This window comes from Zeugodacus cucurbitae, chromosome 6 (genome assembly GCF_028554725.1).
Source record: "Zeugodacus cucurbitae isolate PBARC_wt_2022May chromosome 6, idZeuCucr1.2, whole genome shotgun sequence".
Taxonomy (NCBI): Eukaryota; Metazoa; Arthropoda; class Insecta; order Diptera; family Tephritidae; genus Zeugodacus; species Zeugodacus cucurbitae.
In genome coordinates this window covers 3,407,594-3,427,643 of record NC_071671.1, presented here as the reverse complement: position 1 = coordinate 3,427,643, position 20,050 = coordinate 3,407,594, and the positions used below count along the sequence as shown (strand labels likewise).

The 20,050-nt window shown below is 37.1% G+C and overlaps 2 protein-coding genes across 4 annotated transcripts in view; both read left to right on the top strand.

Moving 5' to 3' along the window:
• Positions 1-17,124, top strand: part of LOC105211179 (7SK snRNA methylphosphate capping enzyme bin3) — a 131,571-nt gene extending 114,447 nt beyond the window's left edge. For both annotated transcript variants that reach the window (XM_054233303.1, XM_011182513.3), the window contains 7 exons: positions 7,058-8,287; positions 9,077-10,054; positions 10,298-11,687; positions 12,164-12,347; positions 12,405-13,789; positions 13,925-14,071; positions 14,137-17,124. In XM_054233303.1, the coding sequence (XP_054089278.1) occupies positions 9,240-10,054; positions 10,298-11,687; positions 12,164-12,347; positions 12,405-13,789; positions 13,925-14,071; positions 14,137-14,976 (4,761 nt within the window). In that variant the 5' untranslated portion in view covers positions 7,058-8,287; positions 9,077-9,239 and the 3' untranslated portion in view covers positions 14,977-17,124. The remainder of the gene's footprint in view (positions 1-7,057; positions 8,288-9,076; positions 10,055-10,297; positions 11,688-12,163; positions 12,348-12,404; positions 13,790-13,924; positions 14,072-14,136) is intronic.
• The window catches only part of Pld1_1 (phospholipase D2), a 51,618-nt gene continuing 46,629 nt past the window's right edge, over positions 15,062-20,050 (top strand). Inside the window, exon 1 of one of the 2 annotated variants that reach the window (XM_054233308.1) lies at positions 15,062-15,201. Coding sequence is in view for 1 of the 2 variants with exons in the window: in XM_011182506.3 (XP_011180808.1) it covers positions 18,815-18,845 (31 nt within the window). In the remaining variant the exon portion in view is untranslated. Of the gene's footprint in view, positions 15,202-18,517; positions 18,846-20,050 lie in introns of those variants that run through there. The other variant, XM_011182506.3, reaches the window with a different exon arrangement.

Here is a 20,050-nt window from a genome sequence, read left to right as displayed (position 1 = left end):
CGAACAACTAAATATCAACAATGAGTTCAAGGTCTCGAAAAGTCAACTCAAATCTAGTCAACTGAGTAATATCTACCTTAAACTTCGCTAATGAACATCGATTCTTCTTTCAGTAATCATTTTTCCGGGAATATTGTTCTATCGTTAGGAATTTTAAGACTTCATATGATCCCCTATTGAATTGTGTTCCTGAGTTGCAAGCTGATCCCTTCAACATCGAAATGTGAGATCTTTATAGGACTATATTTCTAACTGAAAGGCACGAAGCTTAATCCATAGGATCTAAGGGTCTTTACATGGCTGTATTTCTAACAAAAGGCTCTACGTTGAAACCGAATGGTCTAAGGGCCTTTGAAGCGGGTGATTCCTGTTTGCTGTGGCTCCTGAGGCCCCATCAATCAAACTACACTGGATGTATCCTGCGAACTGGTCTTACAGGACGTGCGATCACCAGATGTGTCCTTTCGACCTAAACAAAACACTTACCGATTATTATGACTCTTTCTAGAAGAAGTTGTTAACGCGAATCGGTCCCTGATCGGGCGCCAATTAATAACGGTATGGTATGTCTATATTTCTAAGAAAAACAATCAAGCTGAAACCAAAGATCTAATATATCGATCAATGAAACTTTGCAACTTTGCAACTCTCGGCAGAGATTTGGGGAAGACTTCAAACTCTACCAGGTATATATATATATTTATCTCAAGACATTTCTTAAACTTTTTGCAAACGAAGCACTTTGGGTCGAGAAAATCGTGTTAAAACGTTTGTTTGCTGAGATTATGTGGTCGAAGTGAAGTTTTATCGAAAAAAATATAGTTTTTACCGAATCGTACAGTGGAGACAGAGGTCACCAAATATTTTTTCATTGCTTTATACATAAACTGCTTTATACATATAAATGTATTCCACCCTTCTCCCGCTTTGTATACCCAAAACAAATTGTCACCATTTACCACACACAATAAAGCCATTTCGCTCAGAAACGTACTTTAAAAAGCATGAAAATCCGTAGTAGTTACAAATACAATACCGTTATAATATGCATAAAAAAGCACTCGCATACGTACAGCAACAACAATATATGTATCTCTGTTTGAGCATGTGAGATATGGATACCTGCTGCATTCATACAACTCGTTCATTTGCTTGGTCAACAACAACAAAAAAATTTACAGTTTTACAAATATAGCATGCATACATATACAAAGTAAGTAAGTAAATAGTCTGCAGTTGAGGAATATAGTTATTTATTTTACTTCAGCTTAGTTGTCGCACTCAGTCGGTGAATAAATAACACAGAAAAAATACGAAAAAATAAATAAATAAAAGTAAAAGTAAGGGAAAAAATAAAATAATAATAAAAAGACGATATGAGTTCCGCTATTTTTATTTGTAAATTCTTGTGGAACAAAAATTGCGCAACGGTAAATTAATGACTTTCTTTTCCGCTGTGGCACCGCAACATACCTGTGGCGGACTGCCTGACAGTCGCTTCACTCTTTTCCATCCGTCGTCCAGCATACAATTTCCTCTCCGCCGCCGCCGCTGCTCCCACTCCAGCCATTGTCGTTGTGTGAATGCAATAAATATGCAAATTTTTCGCTTTCCGTTACACTTGCAACACCAGCAGATAGGTAGTCGCCGCCCTGTGGTGGCACTGGTGGCACGAGCTGCAGCAATTTTGACAATTTGGCAACAAAGCAGCTTTTTGTGTAAATTCGTGCAAGCAACTATGTGAAGTGGTATTATGGAAATTTTAATTTGATAACTGAAATAGTGTTGCATATATTTTTTTTGAAAGTACACATGCGGTTGCATATATGCATGTTGTGGGAAGCTTTGTTGGTATGATTATTAACTTGTGGTTGTCGAGAGTGTTTGATTTATTATAAAGCAAATTAGAATATGCGACATGTCTGGAATTAGAAATTTGAATTTGTAAAAATCACAATAATAATTGCATGAAAGCACATATTACAGGTGAGAGCTTTTCAGCAATTAAAATGAAAGCTTTGTAATGTATAGGGAAAAGGCATGAAGAACTTTAATAAAAGAACTTAGTAAAAGCTTATTTTTACATTCTCGCAACTCGTGAAAGCTTCATAGAATTAATCTATTTTGAAATCAGCAAGCACCAAAAATATTAGAAACTCGAATAAAATAAAAAAACACACATAACCATGTAAATAGAATAAAAGCTCTACAGTTCAGTTTGAAAGTTCTAGAAATAAAGCTCTAAACCATGTTAATAGCATGAAAGCTCTATGGTGCAGTATGAAACTTTTAAAAATAAAGTTCTATGTACATTGTATATATTCATAGGATTTTGTATTCAATAAAGTTGAAAGCTCTAGTATGTAGATTTAGATATTTAAAGCTTCTAAAATAATAAAATATGATAACATTACCAACCACTTATGAAAATTAGTGAAACAATGCTTATTCTTTTATTATTTACAGCATTTTTGCTAACATACTAAAAGCTTTTAAGACTAAAAGCTTAAAAGCTTCAACTTTTTTTTAAATCCACAAAAACTACTTACGCTCTTAGCTGATCTGCAATCGTTCTATTTTCAAAGCTTTTATATGTGAAAGCTTTTTGTAGCTTTTTGGATGAGCTTTTTTTCACTTCTTTCTGAATTATGTTATCTTATGCCATAAACGCTTTTATGAATGAGTTTTTTTTTAACTTTTTTCTGAATTATATTATTTTAAGCGTAAAAGCTTTTATAATTTTTGAAAGCTTTTTATGAGCTTTTCATATGATTTTTTTTGCTTCTTTTCGTATACCTTTTTTAACTTATTTTTGAATTACGTTATTTTAAGCGTACAAGCTTTTATATGTGAAAGCTTTTTTAGAGCTTTGCGAATGAGTTTTTTAGCTTCTTCTAATTATTATTTTAAGCTGCGATATTATCACTTCATTGCATTTTTTAAGCCGAAAAAGCAGTAACAATACAATAAAATAAATAATAACGGTAAAATAAGCTCTTATAGTCGTAAAAAATACTTTCACATTCAAATACAGCTTTTTAATATCCTGCAAAGCTCAAACTTAAATATTTAAAGTTAAAATCATCACTTCGGACGACTATCTAGCCCACAGGCCAGTCCAATACAAACACTCAAGCGAAAAAACAAACACAAACACGCTTTTTCGTGAGTGAATGTGATAGCCCTTAGCGAAATTGCTGCGTTATATGCAACTGAAATGTGTGAAAATTGAGAAAAAATGTGTTTATATATACACTCTGCCTTTCAGTATACAAAGAGTAAGTGCCTTTTGTATGGATGTGTCTGTGTGTATTTTTTATTGTATTGCAGTGAAGCTGCGCAGGTGTTTTTAATGCTCAATTGCGTCGATTAAAATTTTTTCAACACCAATATTTTACTAAAAAAAAGTTAAAAAAGTGTTTTTCTCTATTTATTTTATGTGCAGATACATATTTATTCTTATGTACATAAAGCTTTATATATGAATATATGTGTATGATATTTATATATACATATGAAAACTGCTTTATTTTCCCATTATTATTTATAAGACACACATCAGCAAACGTAGTGCTGAAATAAAATGTCAACTTGCATGAATTTGTTGTTGTTGTAACCCTAGTTGCTATACATTGCCAAAGTCAGTTGAAGTGGCAGCGAAAGCACAACCACATGACATATGAACACGTAAATGAACCTGTCACAAAGATTGCCAGTGCACACTTGTAAAATGCAGAGCAAATATGCTTGAGCTTCAGATATACCTTATATAAATATGTAGAGACATGCTTACAACTTGCAGTGGACGTGCCTTGTCTCTTATACGATACTGAGTTGCACACATGCCTGCGGACTGTTGCTATTACTTCTATCTTTCATATTTTCTTACAGCTTCCTTATAACCTATTTACATTGAAGTTATGCGCAGCAGTGTCCTTAAGCAGTTATTTATTTACACAGACACACATACGCAGCCACCCACATGTAGAACAACCTGCCTGCATTGTTTTTGTTTATATTTGTTATCGGCTTTGCCACTTCAGTTGCCATTGTGTTACATGCATGTGTGTGTGCGTGTAAATATGTGATTATACTCTCTTTTATAGTCAGTCGCCTGCATACTTCGCATGCCAACCAGAAACAGTTAAGCTTTCTACCAACAATGATGACAATAAACAGCATAACAATAAAGTACAACAACAACAGAAACAAGCCGAGTAAAGTAAAGCTGGTAATAACAATGACAAACAGCAGTGATAAGCGCCAGCACCAGAAACAACAACAATACTAACAATAACAACAACAATACCAATAACAACAACAATACCAATAACAACAACCAGCACACAAACTTAATCAACGCCTTCAGCTCGAACGCCTTGCTTGGCATAAAAAAAAAGGTTAAAATGCATGTGTATGTGTTCGTTTGCCTCGCCGTCCAATCGTGTCGAATACAGTCATTCACCCCGGCAGCATGTTGGCGTAACGAGCCTATAAAGTTGTCATTTCGGCATTCCTGCGTTTACACAATCTTCGCCTGCGTTGACCCACGCAGTTACTTACCCCCTCTTCTCACTCATGCCAACCCATATATGCTGCATAACTCTTTGCGTTATCTGTGTGTCCTTGGGGGCATTTTCAACGTTTACCTCGCATATTTTTGTATGAAAATGCGTCAAATTATTGGCTTATTGAAATGCAAAGTATGATTGGGTTAAAGATTATCGTTTTTCAATGCCATTTAGCTATCACTTTCACGCTTTCTTTTACATGAAGCGTGTCTTCTCTGACACGTTTTACTGTTGATTGACTTTAATCAGCCATTCAAATGCAAATGCCTCGGGTTTTTGCTTAAATTTTGCATAAAAGCTTTCTTAAGGTTGATATCTCTGAATTTCCAATTTTCATTCAGCTACATTAAAATAATGCAATGTCATTGTTCAATGAAAAAAAAATTATGAATTTTTTAATACTAAGAAGAGCGCTGTGTATACTGAAAACAGTTCCGAAATCCGTTTATAATTTTGAAGTTGTCACATTAGTCTTATGCAAATCCCTATAATATAACCATAACCATATATAATAACAAAAAATTTACGAATATTTAGTGAAAGCTCAAAAGTTAGTGAAAGCTCCAAAGTTTAGTGAAAGCTTCGTAAAAGTTTTTTGAAGTTATCAAGTTAGTCTTATGCAAATCTCTAAATCATAAGTTTAATATTTACAAAAATTTTGTAAAAGCTCTAAAGTTTAGTGAAAGCTTCCAAACCTAATGAAAATTCTAAATTTTAATGAAAGCTTTCAAGTTCAGTGAAAGCTCTGAAACTTAATCAAATTCTAAAGTTTTTTGAAAGCTTCAAAACTTAAAGAAAGTTCGAAATTTTAAAGAAAGCTTTAAAGCTTAGTGAAATTTTTAAAACTTAATAAAATTCTAAAGTTCGTTGAAGGCATCAAAACCTAATGGAAATTGTAAATTTTTATGAACGCTTTAAAGTTTAGTGAAAGCTCTAAATTTTAATGAAAGCTCCAAGAACTGATGAAAGCTTTAAAGTACAGTGTAAGCTCAAAAACTTAAAAAATCTGTTCTGATAAAAGCTTTCTCCATGTCACAAACATTAACAGTAAGCTAGAAGGTCTAATCACATTTGCACTATGCATAGCATTGCGCAAACTAAGTATTTAAATATGTATGCCTATAAAAGCCATTCAGAGCAACCCTTTGAAGCTTTTCAACAAATTGAACAGTCATCAAACTTGCAATCTAAAATTCCAATATTATTAAATGCTCGAAATGAATTTTCACACAACGCAGCAAAGCGCTAAAAAACGAGTAAGCGTAAAGCATATGCTCTGTGAGAGCCAAGACACTCGTGTCGACAGCTTTTCATAACGCTTTGCCATAAGATACTCTAAATTGTGTGCCACTTGCTGCCATCATCAATATCACCAACAATTATCGTAAAAACGGAAGCGTCAGATTAAGCAAAGAAATAGTCAATAGAAGAAGTTGACAGCGACAGAGGGGTGGGGAGGAGAGAAGAGTGAATGAAAAACCAGAAGGGAGATATTCCAACTCAATTGAAATTGTATGCGTATGCGCGCGGCAGTGAATGAGCGCAGCGGAAGGCACATTCAATTGATACGCCAACAATTTATAACCACAAAATCAGCCAAATTCCGGTTCAAAAGCAGCTGATGCGACGAATTCACGAGAACTAGAACGTCGGTGTGTCGGAAAGCAAGTAGTGCGCGGAATTAGGGTTAGAGAGCGGCGGAGAGTTATATGGACTGACATGCGGGTGTAAATGAGTGAGAGTGGTAGGGTGGTTTTGTGGGTCTGTGGTAGGTGGCTGTGGTTGAGCCGCATTTTTGGTTGGGTTTTCGCGTGGTAGACTACACGGGAGTTGTGGAAATTAAATATTTTTTTGGTGTTTTCGGCATTGCTGTGTTGCTTCACGGAACCTACACTTTATGGCCGCATGCTTTTAGCTTTGATCATCTCTAGTTTGTTATTAGTTGAGTTGTTTGTAGACATTCCTATTTACCTTAGTATTGTTGTTGTACAACACTTAGTCCTCATCATAGTTAGATATTTAAGCTGCTGCTTTTGATTATGATTTTTCCATTATATGTAGTATATATTTTTGTTGTTGTTGTTATTGCTGTCATATTGCGCTACCTTTTTCAAGTTGAAGCGCTCGAGTTGACTCAGCAGAAAATTTTTTTGAGCCCCCAAAGGACTTATTGTACAGACAGTTAAGTGTTGCATGGCAGGGAAATGGACGATGACGTTGATACAAACAAGCAGTCGCTTTCTATATATAGATATGTATATATAAATATGTATGTATCCACTCCATTTGTACCCACTCGTGCAGAGTTTATTAATATTTTAGTATTTAAGTCCATTGTATTAGTTGTATGCATGTATGCCTCCCAACCTTACTCCGAACATATTTTTTTTATTTATTATTGTTGTTGTAGCTTTTGTTGTTGCTAGACAAATAAAGTCGAGTGTATTAAACACGTTTCGCCCTTATGGGCATTTTTTACATTTCAGTGCACCCGACACAAACAACAAGAGCAAGCCAGCAAGCCAGTCAGTCAGCAACGTGAGCAAGCGACGGTGGTAAGAAGAGAGAGCTGAGGCACTGTGACAACAACAACATTGGCATGAATTGCAAGCGCTTTAAAGATTTTCTACAACAACTGATGGCAGTCTGCCCATACGCCAATATACATAAAAAATAGAAGAAGAAGAAGAAGCAGAAGCATACATTCACAGCTCCCTTAAAGCTCAGCGGTGTGCTGTGCTGTAATCACAAAATCATCAGTGGGTGTAGTGTGGCAGCTGGCGGCGGTAGTGTCGTAGTCGCACAGACAGCGATTCAGCGCAGTCACAATTACTTTCAAGCACACACACATACAGTGGACGACGAAAGCGGAAGTTGATTTCAAGCGGAAGAAACGAAGTCATCTAACGGAAGTGTGCGCGCACACAAAGAAAAGAAGAACAAATAAAATAACTGTGAATTAAAAAAGTGAAAAAACAGACGAAATAAAAAGGCTCAATTTGGCATTAAAACCTGTATAAGCTAGCGCGCCAAAAAGTAGGCAACAGTTACAAGCCAAATACGCGCCGTAAACGTGAGCGCGTCATAACGTGAATGCCATTGTCGCGGAAAATTTAATTAAAGTGCAAATAAGACAAAAGAATGCAGTGAAAGGCAGATAGAAAAAGAAGAAAATAGAAGTAAAAAAATAAACTCAAAACCAGTGACTTTAAAGTGTGCTAAGTAGCCTGACAGGCACTGCATTGAAGCGTTTTATTACTTAAGCGCGCGCTAAGCAAATGATAATAAAAAAACACCGTTATACGAGTGAGACAAAGTTCAGCGAATAACAAATAACAAAACTTCAGTGTCGTTAAAGTCGTTGCAAGCGTCAGCATCAACGCGCGTAGCACGGCATACCATCGGTCAATGTAATTGAATTAAAACGTCAATGCCGAGTGCAAAGTTACGCTACAAGAAAGTGAAGAAGAAAAAGTGAAACAAAAACAAAAACGAAAAGCAAAAAATCGCAAACAGTTGAACGCGCTATATTTACAGTTACGCGCAGTGTGTCGCAGAGTGTGTGTGTTGAATAAGCGCTTAAAACTTGATGCGTCAACAATGTGACTTTACAAGAGTCGTCTCGTCTCGTCTCGTACATATAGAATACTTTAAAGCTTAGGCAAACAATATAAAGCTTTTAAAGTTGTTTGTTGCAAATTCGTTATATAATTTAGGTAAGCTGATTTTGTTTGTTGAAATGCGCCGAAAAGTGTGCTTAATAATGTGTTGAAGTGTGATTTGTGCAAGTATTATTATGCTTTTAGGCGGGGGACTGTACATTTGTTTTGAAAAAGAAACTTTAAAAGTTGCTTAAAGTGCGAGAAAAATTATGTTAGTCTTCAACATAGATATTTTGTGACCAAATAAAACTCTCAGGCATGCGGAAAGTCTAAAAATAAATTGCATGTGATCTACTTTTAGGCGCATTGTAGACAAAAACTGATTTTATATACAGCAGTTGCAATTTTTAGACTATTTTAATTATCGAAGAATTTAAAATTGATGTTAAATTTATTTATAACTGCAATTAACATACTTAAGCGCCTTAAGTTATGCACTGAATATGGCAAAAAATTATGCCGAAATATATTTTGATTTTATTTTTAACAAGAAAAGCGCACACAGCAAGCTATTAGGCATAAAATGGCTGAAAGCTTCATTTCAAACCCAACAATTTATTTTTAAACTTCCACTTTGATGCGCCTAAAATTATGCAACACCACTAATGTGCGCCTAAGATTTTAATTTTAGACCAAAGCACGCTGCCAAATGCCATTTAAAGCACGGTGTATAGTCACTTGACTGCTTGGTATTTCCACGAAGTAAATTAATTAAGCGCCTAAACGCCTACTATACTAACGTACGTAATACGTACTAGCCTATTGGCACATACACACTCACTCCCTTACAAATGGTAAAATGCGCGCGCTTTAATCTCACAAACTTAAATTGTTTAATTACAGCGCAGAAGAAACACCGACAAATTACACACACAACAACAACAGCAACAGCAACAACTCTCCGCTCAAAGCAAACTGAATTTGCATAAGTATGCAGTGAGAGGTCAAATAAAGTGAAGCAGAAGAAGAAGAAACAGTGTTTGAACGTTTGAATTGAATTTGAACAATGGAAACGCGCAGTAAGGATGCTTGTCAAACGGCTGCTGCCGATTCCACAACAGCAATTAGTGCGGTGTCCGCAGCACAGAACAGTGAGAATTATGTGGATTCGACCACATCGCAACGACAACAACAACAAATCGGCGCCAACAGTGCGCCACAACAACAACAGCAAGTGAGCAGCAGCACCACCACCAACGCCAATGCCGCGCCGAAAACACGCTCACCAACGCCACCAAACAGTGGCAACAACAACAACAATGCGGCAAATAAAGCAAAACCACCACCACAACAACAACAGCAATATCATCAGTTCCGTGCGCCGCAACAATTTGTGCGCCATCGTCGCGCCACCGCTCCAGCCACGCTGCTCAACAAGAAGGGCAAAACATGGAATAAGCGGCAACAGCGTGGTGCCAAACTACAGCAACAACAACAACTGCAACAGCATATGTTGCAAAGTGGCAATGCCGTCGTGGTTGGTGGTGGTGGAGCTGGCGTTGGCGTCGGCGTTGACGCCGTTGTAACGGGCGCGTCTGCGGCGGCGAGCGCCCAAAGCAAGGCCGACCTCGAGAATATACAGAATTTCAAGAATCAGCTTGGCGCTCATCATTACTATCAACATGTCGGTGGTGCTGCCGCCGGTGGGGGACATCGTGGCGTGGGTGGCGCGAATGCCGCAGTTGGTGGCAGTGTTGGCGCCGCAACTGGTGGTGCTGGTGTCTCGGGCAATGGCTTGCCACCGACCGCCATAGCCAACCTAGAGAAACTGGGTTACGGCCATGGTCAGATGAAAATGTACAAAAAGCTGCTGGCGCATAGGTGAGTCAAAGTTGGGGGTTGCCACTTGCGAGTGGAGGCGGGTATTAATTAAGTTCTGGGAGTTTTTGGTTATTTTTGTTCGGTACTTTTGTTCATAAACAATTGAGGTTAGTAATGCATGCCACAACCAAAATTTTTGGAACGGGTACTGTTCACAGTTCTAGTTAGAAATGCGTTATTTTCTGAAAATATTGAACCCTTATGGAACCATTTGTAATCTCTTATCTATTTCTCCACCCACAGGGGCACCGGCAATCATCATCATCACGTGCTTTGCGCTGGCGCGGCACACAATACCATCGGCGGCAATTCCAACACGAATTGTTGTCTCATCAACGGCTGCAATGGCGGTCATCCAAATGGCAAGGACACTGCCAATGGCAGCACAAACAGCTCACAATCTGGCAGCGCTGCCGGCTCATTGCACTTCTGTTGCACACGTTCGAAATTCTTCTTGCCGGACAAGCGGGTGCGCAAAGAGACTATCATACCGCCCACTAAGTTCTTGCTTGGCGGCAATATCTCCGATCCGCTCAACTTGAATTCGCTGCAGAATGAGAATTCGAATGCTTCGTCGAACAATAATACGCCGGCGACCACGCCACGTCAGTCGCCCATCACTACGCCACCCAAAGTGGAGGTGATTATACCGCCGAATATACGTGATCCATTGCACTTGCTCGATCCGGTCGATTCGATGGAGTATGAAAAGCAGCTGACATCACCGATGAAGCGCGGCGGTACACGTGGCGGACATGCACACCATCACAGCGCCAAGCATCGGCATCGCAAGAATCGTAAGAGCAAGCGTCGCAGACACGACTCTTATCAGTCGTCTGTGGGTAGCGCCTCCATTGGCGACAGCGACACAACCGCGCTGGCCAACAGCGCAATGCCCACTGAAGCGGGTAACGCCAGCCTGACTTCGCTTTCGTTGTCCACAACACTTTCGGTCGCTTCGTTGCTAGAGAGCAGCAGCGGCAACACGAGCGCGTCGTTGATGGAGGGTGTCAACAACAATGTGAGCGCGACAGGTAAAAGCGCTCCAATGGTGGTGAGCACCTGTGAGAATGCGCCAGCTGAGTATCTACAGCAGCAACAGCAACAACAACTGCTGGAAGAGCGCGTTGAGAGCGAAGCTTTGGAGACCGCCGCCGTGAGCAAAACGAGCTTCACTGAGGAACGACGTGAGCGACGAAACAGCAAAAGCACATCGCCAGTGAAACAACAGTACTCCAGCATTGTGAACTCAACATTCTCTGGCACACCAAGCGTTGCGGGAGAAACTTTGCAGAGCGCTGGAGAGCCGCAAGCAGCAAGTGGCACACTTGCTACGGCAACAAAGCCTGGTGTGGAGGTAGTGGGAGGCGCTGCTGCTGGTGGTGGTGTTGGTGTTGGTGGCGGCGATGTTGTTATCGTTGGCGCTGGTGTCGGTGCTTTGTTGTTGCCGCGTGAGCGCGCCAATCGAGATTTGCGCTTGGAATTGAATTCGACAACATTGTCGACGGCAAGCGGCAGCACGTGCGGCAACGTAATGGCCGGATTGAGCGGCCATGGCGCGCTCGCTGGCATGGGCATCGGTGGCGGAAGGAAACGCAAGATAAGCGAGAGCAATAACTCGCAGAAGAACAAGGTAAGCGAGAGTGCACATAACTCTTACATATACATATATATATATCTCTACAGATATGGTGTATATCGAAGCAAAAGTAAACAAAACGGCTGCCATTGCGGCGATTAGGGAAGTGTTTGTTCGCTCGGTTAGAAGGTTAATGGGGAAATAGGGGGAGCTGATGTCAATGCGCTACGCTGTGGCTTTTGTTCCATTTTGTTTGCGTTGATTTTTTCGCCACGTAAATACGAATGTGTACGAGTATATGTAACGGTGTGCTTTTTGCGGCAATGTGTGTGTGCACGTAATATTTTTAATGCTGCGAGGTTGGGGACTTGATTAATTGTTTTCATTTTGTTTACATCGCGCCTTTTTTGTTTTCATCGACAGCTTCTTTTTGTGAGCACTTCGATATATTGTACATACAGGGTGTTTGTGTAAAGAAGCTTGAAATTAAATTTAAACAAATAATTTAATAAAATCCTGTTATCTTTCAGAAATTCCACCGCGATGCTATGGACAAGATTGTCAGTCCCGTAGTACCGCAACCTGGCGCTTGGAAGCGTCCACCACGTCTTGCGGCTACTGGCGCACGCAAGCCAACGCGTCGCTCGACATCAATCAGCGAAACGGATGTGCTGAGCCCAGCAGATGACGTCGCCAAGTCTTTACTTAGCGAAGGTAAGTCAGTTAATTACGAAATTAAGCTCACTACTAATGCTATTACTTCATTTACAGCCGATATATTGCGCGTTGAGACGCCCGACTTCAGCAAGCTCGAAACCATTTCGGAAGTTGGACTCGCCAGTCCGCTAAGCACCACCTCCGGCGCCACTTCGGTCGCTGCAGGTGAGCAGGAATCGTTGATGGACACAAGCGCTGGCGAAAACTCCACCACAATGCCCAACGAGGATGGTCTAACGGTTGTTGCTGCGGGCGCAAAGAGCGGCGCTAACGTCTCTGCAAGCTCGACTGCCATTGTGCCGCTAACGAGAATGCCGAATTTCCGTGCCGATGGCGTTAAGTACCAGTATGGCAATTACGATCGCTATGTGGGACTACGCCATCTCAACGAGCTGGTGGATGTGCGCCTGCAAGTGTTTCAACGGCACTTGGAGCTCTTCCAAAATAAAGACATACTGGATATCGGCTGCAATGTGGGTCACATGACAATCACTGTGGCGCGCAACTTTGCGCCCAAATCCATATTGGGCATCGATATCGATAGAAAGTTGGTGGCACGTGCGCGACACAATCTCGGCTTATATGTGCTCATACCGCCAGAGTCGGCGGTCAAGCCCGCGACAAGCACGCCAATAAATAAAGATGCGGACGCTGTTGGTGGTGTTAAAAAAGAAGAGCCGAAAGTTGCCGTGAAAGAGGAGAAGTTGGCGACCGGCAGCGCTGTGTGCAAAATAAAAACAGAAACTGCCAGCACAAAAGACACTGCCAACAAGGATAGTGGCAAAGCAGCCAACAACGCAGCTGTTGCCGGCACGAATGGGGCGAAAAAGACGCGTCGTCGTAAAAAGCGCACATTGTCACAACAACACGCGCAACAACAACAACAACAGCAGCAGCAGCACACACAATTCCATCACCACCATCATCATCATCATCACCATCATATGCATCACATGCATCACCATCATCATCACAGTCATTATCAACAACAACAACAGCAAGCATTGCATGTACCTGCCACCGATCTGTTTCCCGTGTCATTTCCACTGACATACGGTGGCATACCAACAGTCACAGCTGGCGCCGCACACGACAGTCACTCGCCCGGCGCGTCCACCAATACGCCCGGTCATGGCAGCAATGCCACACCGGCCAGCAGTGGAGGCGTCGCAAATCGTAAGCGCAAGAATGACTTCCCACGTAACGTTTTCTTTCGTCATCAGAATTATGTGTTGGAAGATGAGGCGCAGCTGGCCAATGACACGCAGCAATATGATCTCATACTGTGTTTATCGGTGACTAAATGGATACATTTGAATTTCGGCGATGCGGGTCTGAAGATGGCCTTCAAACGCATGTTCAACCAGCTGCGACCCGGCGGAAAGCTCATACTGGAGGCACAGAATTGGGCGAGCTACAAGAAGAAGAAGAATTTGACGGTAAGTCACGATAAAATTGAAATTGAATTGCAAAATTGAACAATTAGATGACGTTAATTTTACAGTTATTGATTTTTGCGCTGTGAACACTCAAGCTTATTAACTAATGCATATTACCTCTCCATTTGTTTACAGCCCGAAATCTACAACAACTATCGCAACATTGAGTTCTTTCCCAACAAATTTCACGAGTATCTACTCAGCTCTGAGGTCGGCTTCAGTCACAGCTACACGCTGGGTGTGCCGCGGCATCTAAGCAAAGGCTTTTGTCGTCCCATACAGGTAAGTGTGTTTTTTTCGTTTTAATTTACAAACAATGGCACTTACTCAATGTTCTCGTATTGCAGTTGTACGCCAAAGGCGACTACACACCGAATCACATACGCTGGAGCGATGCGTACTACCCACAGACACCGTTTGAAGCTTATCGTGGCATTTACGCCACAATGCCACCACGTCCTGCGGGTCTCGCCTCGTACGCCATGTCATCGACACGCAGCCAGGCATACGATACACCGCACTACACGGGCGGCACCTCCGGCCCGTATAGTTGCCGTCAAACACCCATGTATCAGCCCATCTACAATCCGCTGGAGACCGATTCCTATCTACCCTCCTACGACATGGAATACCTTAACCACATGTACGTGTTTGCCTCGCCGCTGTATCAGACCGTCTGGTCGCCACCCGCCAGCTTGCGCAACAGCTCCTCACACACACCTGTCTTCGGTAGCGTGCGTGAGGCCGAATTGGATGGCGATGGTGGTGGTAGCGGTGGCGGCGGTAGCTACCATCGTCACGTGTATCCGCCGAATGAAGACACATCTTCGCCAAATGCAAATACGGGTGGCGCATTCAGCTCGATACGCGATCCAGACACGGATGATTCGAATCAGTTGCCAGCTGGTCGCATGCAACATGTGTATGCGACGAATTGTGGTGAGAGTTCATCGTCGCCGCAGGTGCAACACAACAACGATTCGGATGCGTTGGTGGAGGAGGGTCTGTCGTTGGACGACGAACAGCATGTGACGCAACCGGCAGCGCATGGCGCACATGTGGCGGCTGCGGGCAGCGGCGGTAGTGCGAGTGCGGTGAGCGCTACCAATGGCGAGTTGTCAGCCGCAAGTGGTGGTGCTCTTGCAACGGAAGGCAATCAGCATTACTGTGATTTAAATGATGCTTAAAAATTTTCTTTGTTTTGGCGTATTTTGTGTTTGGTATAAATTTCGGCGTATCAGCGTGTGGAATGTGTGGGCGAAAGTGTGAAATGTATAAAAGTTTTGAAATGCAGTGCGGTAGTCAGTAGTTGGCAGCATGTGTAAGCCTAAGGCAAACGCTTTAAAGACGCTTATGAGAAATATTATTATATAGAATTATTCAGTATATTGGCATACGAAGAAACACACAAGGTAAATAATCAAAAAGTAATTTCTATTTTTTTGAACTGTTTTATTTGCTGTATGTTCATAAAAAGTCGTTTTTTAAATTCCAATCTTATATTTACGAACCCGCGAGGTGTTTATTGATTGTAGTGACGCAATTTGTGCGAGTTTTCGCCATGTTCGAAAAATGTTCGAATTTTCGAAAATGTGTTTTTCGACAGTAAAACTTATAAAATTGCGTTTTGTAACGGTATTTAACATGACCGAATTTTCGAATATGGGTTTTTCGACGAGAACAGTCATAAAATTGAGTTTTATAACGGTATTTTTCTCAAATATTTTCTAAATTTGCTTAGTTGTTGCAAAATTTATCTCAAAACTTTTTATATCACTATTTACTGTTATTTATTTAAATTTTTTTCTATACCAAATTTTATATTTCTATCGAGTACAATACTTCACATCCATAAAAAGGTAGCCTCGTGGTTTAGGAATGTTTTCTACCAGAAAAATCCCTAAAAGTGTTGAAAAGCATTTGCTCAATGTTATATATTCTTTCATTTCGTTTTCCCTACATCAGCCTTCCCATTCGAAATGCGTGAATGGTTATATTTTGTAGCAAATAATCTCTTAAGCTTCTTAAAAATACCTAAAAAAGACGACAAAGCAAGTTGGTGCGCAAAATAAAAGCGGCAAAAAAAATCGAAAAAGTTTATAAAATCTAAAAATAAAGCGTTCTAATTAGTTTTAGCCAAAAAAGAAAGTCGTTATTAGTGTTGATTTAACTTAGGAGTATAATATAGACAGACATATATATAGTTGTTGTTGCAGTCTTGGAGTCATGCTTAGGTCGGCCGGCCGCTACTTATTGGAAGTTTATAAAAATAAAAATGTTTTTTAGTATAAAAGTCTATATTATGCAGTTAAATGTAAAACAATTATAAAAAATAAATTTACATTTATTAAGTAAAATTGTAAATCTGATCCGTATTATACTAATTTGTTGAAAATTTTTATTTATAATTTTTTTTTTAATTTTCACTTCCAATGAGTTGCGCTGCATGCCTACTGCACATGACTGTACACATAAAAAATTAAACTAAGAATTATTTTTAGCAAAAATATATTAGCTTAGTGTTAAACTTACTTATATCGTAACAATTATAGTCATAATTATTTATAAACAAGCAAAGCAAATATTTAACACATAAATATTTGTAGATTTTATTTTTAGTGTATATTTTTCGCATATTTATATACAGCAACAAGCAACAGAAAAAAGATAAAATTAAGCATTACTAAGTATAACAACAACAAAAAAGAAAAAAAACAGCAACTTGCATATACGTAAACATATTTAGCAGGTATTTGTAGCAATTAATAGAACTAAAGCGAATCAAAAATCGTAGGAAAAACAAGTTGCCAATCAACAGCGCGCAGCAGCTTTGAGGACAAGCCTTAATTGTAGAAATATATAAATTTATTGAAGCCAAAACATTTCACAGTTAAGTTTACCGTTTACATAAGCCGTTTACATGACCAGCACAAGTTAAACTTGCAAAGAATTAAGCGATTTGCGCTGCTCCAACACACTTTCGTTCTGCCGCAATTAAAGCCTGTCTGCCGCTGCGCGCTGCCGGCCACGATGGAATACGTTGTAACGTAACGTAAACAAGGAAATATTAAGCTAAAACACAACTTAAATGTCTAGTAAACAGCTTTTAGCAGCAGATGCAGAATAAGAAAAATAATTAAAATAAATTAAATATTTTTAACGCTTACAATTTATGCTGCTGCTCTAGTGTGTAGTGGTGCGCGTCTGTGTGTAGTAGTGTTTCTTACGGAGGCCAACTTAGTAACCGTTATTATTTTTAATTTTAACTTTTAATTTTAATATTTTAACTAATGCGTCGCATAAATTATATAAAATAATAATAAAAAAAAAATGTTGTAAATCAAATGAAATCAAACCATGCAAAACAAAAGCAAAAAGTAAGAAATGTATGAATTAATTATTAGTATGCATATTAATATAAAAGTATAAATATTTAAAATATTTTACGCATATAAAATTGTAAAATGAATTTAAATAACCCTTATGAAGATTATTAAAATAATACAAAAATGTAATAATACACATATATATAAATGAAAACTTAATGAGAAAGCATAAAATAAAAGTGAACAGTGAATTTTCGAATAAAAAATATTGAGTTTCGTATTTAGAAAGAACGTAAGAATATAAAAAAGAGAACTTAAATGACAAAAAAACATTAAATTAGGAAAAAAAAGAGGTAGGTATGTTAACGGTTTAAGAAACAAAATTTTAAAATTAAAAAAAAAATATTATTTTATAGAAATTTATAAATATTTAATTTTATTTTGTTTAATTTATTTTATTTTATTTTATTTTAATTTATTTAATTCAATTTAATTTATTTTATTTTATTTTATTTATTTTATTTTAATTTATTTTATTTTATTTTATTTATTTTATTTATTTTATTTTATTTTAGTTTATTTATTTAATTTAATTTAATTTAATTTATTTAATTTTTATTTAATTTAATTTGTTTTATTTTATTTTTATTTATTTTAATTTATTTTATTTTATTTTCTTTTATTTTATTTTATTTTATTTTATTTTATTTTATTTTATTTATTTTATTTTAATTTATTTAATTCAATTTAATTTATTTTATTTATTTAATTTTATTTTATTTATTTTATTTAATTTAATTTAGTTTAATTTAATTTAATTTAATTTATTTAATTTTTATTTAATTTAATTTATTTTATTTTATTTTTATTTATTTTAATTTATTTTATTTATTTTATTTTATTTTAGTTTATTTATTTTATTTTAGTTTATTTAATTTAATTTAATTTTATTTATTTTATTTTATTTTAGTTTATTTTATTTTCTTTTATTTGATTTAATTTATTTTATTTTATTTTATTTTTATTTTATTTTATTTATTTTAATTTATTTTATTTTAGTTTATTTATTTTATTTTAGTTTATTTAATTTAATTTAATTTTATATTATTTTATTTATTGTATTTATTGTATTTTCTTTTATTTTATTTTATTTATTTTATTTTACTTTAGTTTATTCTATTTAATTTAATTTAATTTATATTATTTTTTATTTTATTTTATTTTATTTTATCTAGTTAGTATTTTTCCCCACTGTATCTTCTATACAACAAATAGATAAGACAGCAAAATCACTATCAATTTCATATCTGATTACACACGTACTTTTCCATACCGTGCCCCTACTTGACAGCGTTATAACTGTATAATTTATGCTACACTTTGTTAGTCTTATTTTGCTGTTGCCATAAATTGCATACGAAATTATTAATTTTTGTGAAACTTGCTTATAATTACCTAATTGCGCGTGACTCATACGCCGTGGTGGGCTACTTGAATATTGTATGTGGTGGCAGTGGCGAAATTAAATTTTTTTTTTTCGGGAGAAATCTGTTAAAATATACGTTGTTATTAAGCATTGTGTAATTGTCAGCAGTATAGCGGGCATTTGAGATACAATTTTGTTATATATTGAAGCTGTAAGTCATATACGCAGTCAGAAGGAAGCCGAAAGTTCTTGTGGAAGAATTTGGTCTCCCATATGTATTTAATCAGCTATAGAAAGCGAGAAGGTGGGTTAGCAGATATGAAAATGAAATAATTTTTAATTTAGTTATGCCTTTGATTGAATTTTTTATTTATAAAAAATACATGGATTCTTATTAAACCAAAAAATATTTTAGTAATTTCTCTCAAAACTGTAGTTCCTGCGATAAAAATATTTAAAATGTATTTTTTTAATATTTTATTATTAATAATTATAATTTGTAATTTATAATTATTTCATTTAAATAGTAATATTAATTAATATTTCATAACCTCAAATTATAAGCTTCATTTAAATTTAAAAATTTTAAGCTCTTCTTGTCTCAATCTGGCAATGCTGTATCCATTGCATTGCTCCAACATGACATTTACTGTCAAAGCTAATTTGTATATTTATTTACACAAATGTAAGAATGTACATATGTGTTTCTAAAGCCAGCCGGCGAATTGCAATGCGAAAAGGTGCGCGAAAAGAGACATCAACAGACAATACAAATCTAAACTGTAGCAATAAAGTAACTTTTTTTATGAATTAAGTGCGAGAAAAAGTTTGCAAAAAGCTAATAAAATTAATTAAAGAGGGGTATCTATAAATGCAAACATCGGTAAATTGTCTCTTAACACGAAAGTCGGCATAGGAAATGAGTGTTGTGCTGGCAAACATAATGCCTTAGCTAGAAATAGAATGTACATACTTACATTCATACATACATATATAAAGTTACCTATAAACATTTATAATAAAATAGTTTTATTGTTTTAATAAAGTTCATGTGACAAGTGAGCTTAGAAACTACAAAATTAGTCGATAAGACCCTATAAAAGATGTAAAATAGCACTGAGGCAGTTGATATGAGTTGCAAAAACCTAAGTCACTCATTTGTTGCATATAAAAAAAATTTATTCCAATTCAATTTATAATTTTTTATTAAACACGATATCAGTGTATTATAAAATATTGTGTGATTGCCTCCGCTGATGACGTCAAATATTAAATGATAAAATCGGCTTTCGGTAACATGAAATAAATACAATAAAAATGATCGCAGTTGACTTGTATTTAGTTTTTCTGACAGTAAAATCTCATAAAAACGTAATCTAATCAAGAAAGCTTCAAAATCGCTGCTATCTAGGCACTTACAAACATACATACATAATAAAAAACGCCTCTTTTATAAATTCGACTCTCATAAATACAATTATAGAAGTTCATAATGGATGTATGTATGTA